This window comes from Protopterus annectens, chromosome 5.part1 (assembly GCF_019279795.1).
Source record: "Protopterus annectens isolate FY-2018-M chromosome 5.part1, PAN1.0, whole genome shotgun sequence".
Lineage (NCBI taxonomy): Eukaryota > Metazoa > Chordata > Ceratodontiformes > Protopteridae > Protopterus > Protopterus annectens.
Genome location: NC_056736.1, coordinates 529451263 through 529461368, shown reverse-complemented (window position 1 = coordinate 529461368; position 10106 = coordinate 529451263). Strand labels below are relative to the sequence as shown.

The following is a 10106-nucleotide window of genomic DNA, read 5'->3' as shown; positions in this document are numbered from 1 at the left end:
CCTGGCATTTGCCGGCATATCTGCCGACAGAGTAGGAATGTAAAATCCAAAAAAACAGTGGCTTCCTGGGTGATTATAGCTATGCTATGACTAGCTGTTGTACAGATGTTGAACAAATAGGTATAGTCACTAGGGTGGCTGGATGGCCTGCAGGCACTGGAGAACTGAAAAGATAAAAAAAATAAAGTTTGTAATTCAGTTCATTAAGGTCTGGTGGCATAGGTGAATAAATCCCTGTGTCACAAGCAACCTGAGTTCACAGCGTAAAACCACAGTCCCTCAAAGGAGGTGCATCATTGTGGTGCATATCTGGGGGGGGGGGGGTATTTTTTTTTTTAAGACAAAACACCTGGTGTAACCTTCATTAGCAAATGTATAGGAACATGCATTTACAGGTGAAAGTATTGTGGGTTCCCACAATTATGTGGGTAGCTTATTTGGCTGCTGCTGGATTGGATTTAGGTCATAAAAGCACCTTAATCATTGGGGTGCTGGTGAGTGTATAAGCAACCATCATGGTTATCTGCATGATGGGCCTTTCGGACAGCTGTCAGCCCAGTACTGTACTAGTGTGGGTGAGAGCCCCTAGTTCAGTGGAAGCAAACAATAAGAGTTTCATTGAGGGAGACTTGTTGGTTGACCAGGCATTTGGGGGGGGGCACTAAAGGGGATAGAAGAGTACAATTTTGGTCTAGTTCCACCAGTCAGAGGGGGGTCCCCTTTGCCATTGAACCCATTGCCATTCTGAATATGGGCCTACTGGTAAGCTGGGTAAGCGCAGTGCCTGAACGTGCTGTTTTCACATCGGCCTGAAAGTGGGTGCTTATTTCAGTGCTTAGACATATGCAGTTTGCAAATTAAAACGTATAAACAGGCAAGGAATTCTGACATTAAAAATATTAAACCAACTGATAAGACCCGTTTTTAAATTCCAGAATGATTTTGTGCCACCTTAAAAACTAGTTTCAGAGATGCATCCAATCATCTGTTGAGGCCAGATAATCATGCTGTTGTGTGGTATCTAAACAGACAGACAAGAATCAAGGAGAGACTTGTTAGCCACAGCATATTCCTTATGGTAGTTTACATCCCTAAGGAAGTGAGAATGGCCGTCAGTTCTCCTGGTCACAGTCCCAGCTCTCTTAGTTGAGAGTCGGGAATTCTTGATTCCAGAAGGTCTTTTTGCACATTTAGGATGTCTGCTTATTTGCTACAAGGGAAAATGCTTTCCTCCCCAGGTAATACTCCTTGCATCAATACAGAGGGGTGGATTTCCTCCCCAAATAATGCTCATTGCATCAGGACAGAGAGGGGTGGATGGCACTGGATTTGTTCTACCAGGTGTAGAGAGGGATGATTACTGTGTGCGTTTTTCACCATTCCATTTGATTTCATGCGTGTTTGCAACTGTACTGCAACTCCTTAAATTATGAAAACATATGTGCAAATTAACAAAAGTAACCGCGAACTTTGAATGTCACTGTTACACGTTTGTGTTTTTGCAGGGGGAGCAAATAGGCATGCACCCCTGTGAAGGAGGGAGTTGGTATATATTCCCCCCAGAAGAAAAATGCCCTTAAGTTCTTTCAGTTCTAATACAACAGGAACCTGAGCCAGGGAAGATGTACCATTGCTCTCTGCTTGTGGTGGTTGAGGAGTGTATAATTTCAAATAGACAAGTCTTTGTACTCCCTTGATAACATTCTGGTGAGAGCCAAGAGCTCGCCTACACTTGGACAGAGATCCAGCTTCTATTTAGGGCATGGCTAAAGTAAAGTCCAAGTGATTCCACAGTGTCTTCCATTTGAAGTTAGAGTTCCTTGAGCTGATCAGAAAGCCCTCTGCTCCTACTGGGCAAAGCAGAAGATTTCTTTTCCATTGCAGTTTTTAAAATGTGTATGTCTGCCTCGCTGCTCTGTAAATTTTTCCATTGTAGATTTCCATTATTCAATGGTAAAGGTGCATTTAAGGTGATAATGGCCTTTTAAGTGGCAGGACTTTGATTTGGCAGCATAGGCTAAGGAGAATGCTGCATTGTTGGCCTTTTTGGAAAAACTCACTCTTCCTTGTAATTTGAACTTCTAGTACATCACACAACTATGCTTTTCATAGGTTACACTACATGCTGTGAACTGTTGGTGTACCAAGGTATGTTGATATAGTTTATGCCGTATGATCTTTATCAGACTGAAGCAGGTATGGAATAACTACATTTGTCTTCATCTTTGTAGTGGTTACTGCATCCAGAATGGCAGGAGCTGCTATGTATGAACTGGTACGTGTGGGGCACAGTGAACTTGTTGGTGAGATCATCCGATTAGAGGGAGAGATGGCCACCATCCAGGTGTATGAAGAAACTTGTATCCTTTTATTATGTTGTTTAAAGGCAAAAAGAAGTTAACTACTTTGCAATTTTAAAATCTCTGCATGTATTTATCATGTAACACTGTATATAACCTCTGATTCTCCTTGTGTGTAACCTTAAAATTTCTCTCTTCACCAGCAGACCTGCCTAAATGCTACATTTACCTTTACCCAGCTGACCCATTCATACATTCTTGCCACGGGTGCCTTATTGGGCCGTTTATTGGATCCATTATGAATAATCACATTGATGTAATGGGATCCTATCTCGCCTACATTCATAACTGATGGGTTCGGAGCTGATCCCTCGGCTCCGACTCGGCCACTATATAGTAGAACGAAGTCTCTAATTGGCTGGGCTACCCCTTATCCCAGAATGCACCACGCCTCCTTCCCCAGATCTCGTTTGCCACTTTTCAAGCTAGACGTGGTCTCGACTTGGCTGGAGCCAAGTGTTTTTTTGTATACTTTTTGGTCTTTTGACTTAGGGGTTTCTTCACGAATTTAACAAACAGCTGTTTTAACATCTTTACGTGTGTGTGTGTTAAAAGTTTTCGGTGTGATTGGTATTTTTTATACTTACCGGGCAAGGCCCGATTAAGTTAGAGGGTCCTTGCCCTTATTTGTGAGTTAATGTGCTTATTTGTGAGCCAATGTGTTGAATTTGGTCTACTTTAAGGTTTACTTGATTGATTGAGCCTGTTTAAGTTAGAGGTTTTCTGCCCGATTCGTGTTCTCTGTCTCGGGCCAGTCCCGTTTTGAGTCAAGGGCTCGTGCCCTACTTTAAGGTTACTTTTTGTGGTAAAAAAATTGTGTGATAGGATGTCTAAAGAGCAGAAGTCTGGCTTTAAAAAGTGCACCAAGTGCAATTACAAAATGTCTATTACTGATAGCCATGCTGTTTGTTTATTGTTTAGGACCAAAACATTTGCAGGAAACATGTAGTGTTTGTCATGCTTTTTCCTCCAGGGTCCTTCAAGAACGTAAAAATAAATTAATACTTAAGGGCCTTATTAAAGCCCTCTTTTGAGGAAGCCTTGGCTTCTCCTTCCTCTCCAGCTTCTAAAAAGAAAAGGTCGTCGGCTCCGACCAGTCCGTCAGAACCGACTTCCAAGAAGCATAGGTCGACCTCTTCTTCCTCGGCTCCAATGGCTTCGGAGCCTCGGGTGGAAGGGTCTGCCTCGATGCCTCTTTCCTCGGCTCCATTGGTGTTGGAGCCGCAGGTTGGGGGATCGAGAGGCAAATCACCTGCTTCGGCTCCTTTGGTCTCGGAGCCGTTGGAGGTGTGCAGCTCAGACTCTCCTCCCTCGGCAACGAAGTCCCCTTTGGTGCCGATGCGTGTTCATACGGTTCCGGATCCGGTGCCAATGGTGTTGGAGCTGTTTCGGAGCCGGTCCCCTGGTTTATTGGAGCCGAGAGAGAAGTCGTCTCGGCCCCCATCTATTTCCTCTAAATCCTCCAGGTTATCTGACTCAGATTTGGACAGAGTTATCCAGAGGCTTTTCCAGTCCCCGGTTTTTGCAAAAATGGTCTCGGCTCCAGCCCACTCGGCTCCGGAGCCGGCCCCCATTTCGATGCACTGGATTCCTCCTCCAACCTCCTCGGAGCTGTTGGAGTCGGTGATGGTGGAGCGGAGCAGAGTCGTCCAGTCGGAACCGAGACTCCCTCGGAGCCTCTCGGTTCCGACCATCATTCCTACCCTGTCCTCGGCGTCAGGGTTCGGTACCGGGACTTCCTCGGTCGGGGCCGAGGGGAACACTTTGGAACTGGTAGCTTCGGTGCCTAGTCTCCCCCTTGGAGCGTCGGCCGCAGGGATTCCCAGTACCGTCGTGGTCTCTCAGCCGGTGTCCTCTGTAGAGTCTGGAGTTCCTGCCTTTGAGGCCATGAGGAGTGCGCTGGCCATGTACTTGCCGGCTCAGCAAGTCTCTACCTCACCGTCCCTAGACGTGGGAACTGGTGCTTCTGGTGTGCTTCATTCCCACGACAACGGGGCCCCAGGGCCTGAGGATACTCCCTTGGGGGGTTCCCTTCTCCCGGGAGGTCCTTCTGAATCTGCTTCGGATGAACCTCCAAGGAAGAAATTGTGCAAGAGGAAGCACATTGACTCCCAGGATGAGTCTATCACATTAGATACTGACCTCGATAATGCGGAGGGGTCCCCAAAATCGTCCTCGGATGACGTCTCATTCTCAGATATCCTTGAGATCCTGAGACAGAGATGCGATTGGCAGTCCAAAACCCCTTCCGCAGAGGAGTCAGTCTTCCTCAAGGCTTTTGGGGCCCAGCCCTCCGCCTCCTGGGTGTCTCCACCCTTCGATGAGTTGCTAGATTTAGTTTCTCGAAGGGTGTGGGAACACCCTGATTCTGTGGAACCGGTGCCCGCCACGCCTAACAAGTTCCTCTCAGCCCCTCCTCAAAAGGAATTTTTGACCAAAGGAGTTGCAGTAGATGCAATGGTGGTGGCATCTGCCACTCAGCAGGACGTGGCAGAGGCTTCAACGTCTATTCACCCTCCTAATAAGGATTCCAGGAGCATGGATAGGTACAGGAAGCGTACCCTTTCTTCAGCGGCCTTTACCCTGTGGTCGCTGAATTACCTTTGTCATTTCACCAGGCTCCAAAGGGACCTCCTCAAAGAGTTAGAGTCTCTTACGGGTAACCTTCCTGAGGCGTTGGCCCAAACTGTTGGCGCCCAGATGACTACCCTATCTTCGATAGTCAACTCGTCCATGAGGCTCATCTCATATGTGGCCGAAGGGGCGAGTAGAGCAGCGGGAACAGGCGTGGCTCTTAGAAGACATGCCTGGTTACGCTTGTGTCCCTTTGCGGAGGCTTTTAAGTCTTTCCTTCACCGACGCCCCTTTTGATGGGTCCTCCCTGTTTGGACCCAAGGTGAAGGACACACTGACTCGGTGCGAGCAGGAGGGCAAGACCTTGACTGCTGTGGGGGCCCATTTTTCCACTCCTTCTAGACCTTACCCCAAGGCCCAGAGAGGAGGGAAAATGTGGTTCAGGAAATCTCAAAGGTCTTTCCCTACTCCACCGAGTGATCCCCCCCTCTAGAGGCAGGGGGGGGGGGATTCAGGAAGACGCCGCCCCAGAGGCGGCAGAGCCCCCATAACTCTGGAGACTGCGATTCCTTTCGTAGTCCATCCTACGCTCCCCGTCCCTGAGACGTGGCCCGACTGCGCATCTCCGGAGCCAGTCGGGGGTTTTTTTGCGAAACACCCACAGGCTTGGGAATCTATCACCAAGGATCAGTGGGTGCTCCGAACCATAACCGGAGGCTATCTCATCCCTTTCACCAAGATCCCCCCTCTTCCTATCAGGAAAATCCCGGATGTGCCACCCAGTCAGTGGGATCAAGCAGCGGTAGAGGTTTCAAAGCTGCTAAGAAAAGGAGTCATCCAGCCTGTCCCCGCCCACCAGATCAGATCAGGAACTTACTCAAGACTATTTTTGGTGCCAAAAAAGACAGGGGACTCTAGGCCCATTTTGGACCTCAGCTCATTGAATCGCTTTGTAAAAAAATCCAAATTCCGAATGGTCACCCTTCAGTCCATTCTCCCGTTATTGGAGAAGGATGTCTGGATGTGCTCCATAGATCTCAAGGACGCTTGCTATCACATTCTGATAAGTCAAGAGTCCAGGAGTCATTTACGCTTCTGCCTGGGAACCAGTCATTTCCAGTTCCGAGCACTGCCCTTTGGTCTCACCACAGCCCCCAGGGTGTTCACCAAATGTCTGGCAGTGGTGACAGCTCACTTGAGAAGTCTAGGATTCCAAGTGTTTCCCTGTCTAGACGACTGGCTCCTTACTGCCACCTCCAAGCATCTATTAGTTCGGGCGCTTATGACCACAGTCAGTTTGGGTCATTCACTAGGAATCACGTTCAATTGGGGAAAATCTGTGCTGCAGCCGTCTCAGCGTATTACATTTATAGGCGCAGAGTTAGACACAAGAAGAATGCGGGCATTCTTGCCTGTAGAAAGGATTCAGGTCCTGCAGTCTCAGGTTCAAACCCTGTTACCCAGATCACGAGTTCAGGCCAGACTGATTCTGCAGTTATTGATTCTGCAGTTATTGGGCACGATGGCCTCGACTATTCTACTAGTCCCCTTAGCTGGGCTGCACATGCGGGTGCTGCAATGGCTACTGTCGGTTCAATGGTCATTTCAGGAACTTCCCGTGAACCATTTGGTCCAGATTACCGAAATTTGCCGTCGGGACCTACGTTGGTGGCTGCTTTGGTCCAACCTGGACCAGGGGCGACCCTTTGCCCTTCAGCCTCCTGTCGCCACGGTGACCATGGACGCCTCCCAGACAGGGTGGGGGGGGTCATTATCTGGACAGGTCTGTCCAAGGCACGTGGCAGGCTCACAAAACGCACTTACATATCAATATCCTGGAAATGAGAGCGGTGCTACTGGTGTTACAAGCACTTCATCATGCTCTTCCACGGGGTACTATTGCGATCCTATCCGACAACATGTCGGTAGTCTGGTACATAAACAAGCAAGGCGGAACCAGGTCCTACCCTCTTTGCCGAGAGGCCATGAGAGTGTGGCATTGGGCGATTTTTACCCAGCGTTTCCTAGTGGCAATGCACATTCCGGGGAAATCCAATGTGATTGCAGACAGGCTGAGCAGAACTCTCCTGTTACCCCACGAGTGGTCCCTCAACGACAGGGTGGCTGCAAACATCTTCGCCAAGTGGGGCCTCCCTTGTTGCGACTTGTTCGCCAGTCCTCACAATGCGAAATGCAGGGACTTCTTCACTCTGACTCCCTCTCATGGGCAGATTCCCAGGGACGCTCTAGCTCACAGTTGGCCCCCCGGTCTACTTTACGTCTTCCCTCCGGTTCCCCTTCTCCCGAAGGTGATACAGAAGGCGATTTATCTAGGGAGCGACATGATTTTGATCACTCCACACTGGCCTCATCAGGTTTGGTTCCCCTTCCTTCTGAGGTATGCGGTGGAGGGCCCATGGTTTCTGGACCTAGTGCCTGACCTGTTGACTCATCAGTTGGGACAGTCTCACCCATCCCTCAGATCCTTGAGGTTGGCCGCTTGGTTACTCAACTTCCAACCTTAGTCAGAGATAACTCTTTTTCTCCAGACGTCATCCACATTTTGTCCTCTTCTCACAAACCTTCCACTATTAAACTGTATTCCAGCAAGTGGAAGAGGTTTACTCTTTGGGCCCAGCAGTGAGGTATAGATCCCCTTACCGCCCCAGTACCTCAGGTTTTAGAATTCCTGGCTTCTTTGTTTTATTTGGGCTCTTCAGTTTCCACAATTAAAGTCCAACTGGCGGCTATCTCTAATTTTCATGTCTCTTTTGAGCCTTCCTTAATGGCAAACAGGCTTTGCAAATCTTTCCTTAAAGGAGCGTGGCTCCTTTGGCCCCCAATAGCTCATCCTTTGCCCCCTTGGGATCTGAATATGGTTCTAGCTTCTTTAACTGCCCGTCCCTTTGAACCAGCAGCTACTTGTGATTTAAAATTTCTATCTTGGAAAACCGCTTTTTTGGTGGCAATAACCTCTGCCAAGCGGGTCTCAGAGCTTCAGGCTCTCTGTTCTAATCCTCCTTATTTGACTTTTCACAAAGACAGTATCTCTCAAGTTAAATCCCTCTTTCTTGCCCAAGGTAGCATCCCCCTTATGCATTCAACAATCCTTGGAGCTCCCTGTGTTTTTTCCCAAATTCTCCAATAGCGCAGAATATATTTTCCATCAGTTGGATGTTCACGGACAACTGCGTTTTTATTTAAGTGGGACCAATCGGACACTAAAGTCAAATCAGCTGTTTGTGTCCTTTGCGGAAAATAGGTTGGGTCAACCGGTGGCTAAAACCACCATAGCCAAATGGATTAAAGATTGCATCTCCTTCATCTATTCACAGTCCGGCAAAGAGCTACCATTCCCAGTCAAGGCTCATTCTACCAGGGCAATGGCTACTTCTGTAGCATTTCACTCCAAATTATCAATAGATGATATCCGTGCGGCTGCTACCTGGACTTCTCTGCACACCTTTATTTCTCATTACAAGATAGATGTGGCTTCTCGAGGTAGAGATTCCTTTGGTTCCACAGTTCTCAGGAGTGTTTTCCAATGAACCACCCGGGATTTAGGTGCTAGGGATGCTGTCCCATCAGTTATGAATGTAGGCGAGATAGGATCCCATTACATCTTTTAGTTATGTACTTACCATAACTTTGGATGTATGGGATCCATCTCGCCTACATTCATACGTACCTGCCCTCCTTCCCCCTTCCCATTGGATTTAGAGTAAATGTTGCTACTTACTGAGTTTTTCTCTTGAAGGACTTTAGTTTGTTACAGTTGTTGGTATGTTTCTGTGCCTGGATGTAGGTATATAAAAGCGAACAAACAAGATCTGGGGAAGCAGGCGTGGTGCATTCTGGGATAAGGGGTAGCCCAGCCAATTAGAGACTTTGTTCTACTATATAGTGGCCGAGTCGGAGCCGAGGGATCGGCTCCGAACCCATCAGTTATGAATGTAGGCGAGATGAAGCCCATACATCCGAAGTTATGGTAAGTACATAACTAAAAGTTTTTGATTGTCTTACCCATTTTGGGGCTGAATAACTAAAACCTTGGGAAGTTGCTAGCCAAAACAGCAGCACTTTCAAGGTTGCCTGCCCCTCTCTCTCTCTCTCTCCCTCATTCTGGGGCCTCTTATCTGCACTTCTGTTGCAGTACTACCATTAACATGTTATGGTTCTGTGCTTAATTGCAGTTATGAGTGTCAACAAATGAAACATCACAGCACTGCATTCATTCTATTGTACAGCAGGGTTGTGCATGTACACATTATGTGCACTCTATAAACTGTTGTCCTGAAGCTAAGCTTAAACTATTTTTTTTTTCCTTTCATTTGATTTCAGTATATCTTTGAGCAATCTAAAGATGTCTTTCCCAGGCATTGCACATAAGACGCATGTCCTACTTGCAAAGTGTAAAGTACATATGTGACGTATGGCCACCTAATCCTCAGAATCTCTTTGCTGCCAGTCTGAACGCTACCTCAAGAGTTTTTGTATGCTGTTCAGTGAGTTGGTTCATATGCCGAGCCTTCTGCAGATAAGTACCTGATTGGGGTTCTCACCTTTGTTTTGTTTTCAAGGCAAGCAGCTTTTCTCTTCTGCTCATGCCCATGCTACCAAGGCAGTGGCCTCTTCTGGTGCTTTTACAAAAGAAAAATAGGGTCTGGATACTAGATCCATCTTGGAAGCATCTACTTGGTATTATGTTCACACTTGTACCAAGCATTACAAGTTGGATGTCATTTCCAAGGTCAAGGTGGGTTTTGCTAAATTCCACAGAAAGCACAAACGTTTTAACCACACACAAGGCAAGGTTGGAGCTGTAGTTCGCCAACAGTTTGTTGCACCACAAAATAAAAGAAACCTAAGCGCTTTCGTTGTATGAAATACTTAACTTAATCAGATAAAAACCAACATTCAAATAGGCACATATATATGACTTGCATTATCACATGACAAACACCAATTAATGAATTAAAGCAACAATATATAAAAATGTATAAAAACAGTTAAACACATATAACCATTAGGAGATGCCCCAGAAAAAAAATATCTATAAAAATAATGCATAAATATGAATGTAAAAAAAGTACATTTTAAAACCAACTAAAATTGTAAATGTGTGTACAAGTCCATTAACACATATTTATGTATATAAGTCTATGCTCTCTC

General features: G+C 46.8%; 1 protein-coding gene across 1 annotated transcript in view; it reads left to right on the top strand.

Moving 5' to 3' along the window:
• ATP6V1A (ATPase H+ transporting V1 subunit A) overlaps window positions 1–10106 on the top strand; it is a 449992-nt gene that overhangs the window by 987 nt on the left and 438899 nt on the right. Inside the window, exon 2 of the mRNA XM_044072828.1 lies at window positions 2232–2360. Coding sequence (XP_043928763.1) covers window positions 2232–2360 — 129 coding nt within the window. The remainder of the gene's footprint in view (window positions 1–2231; window positions 2361–10106) is intronic.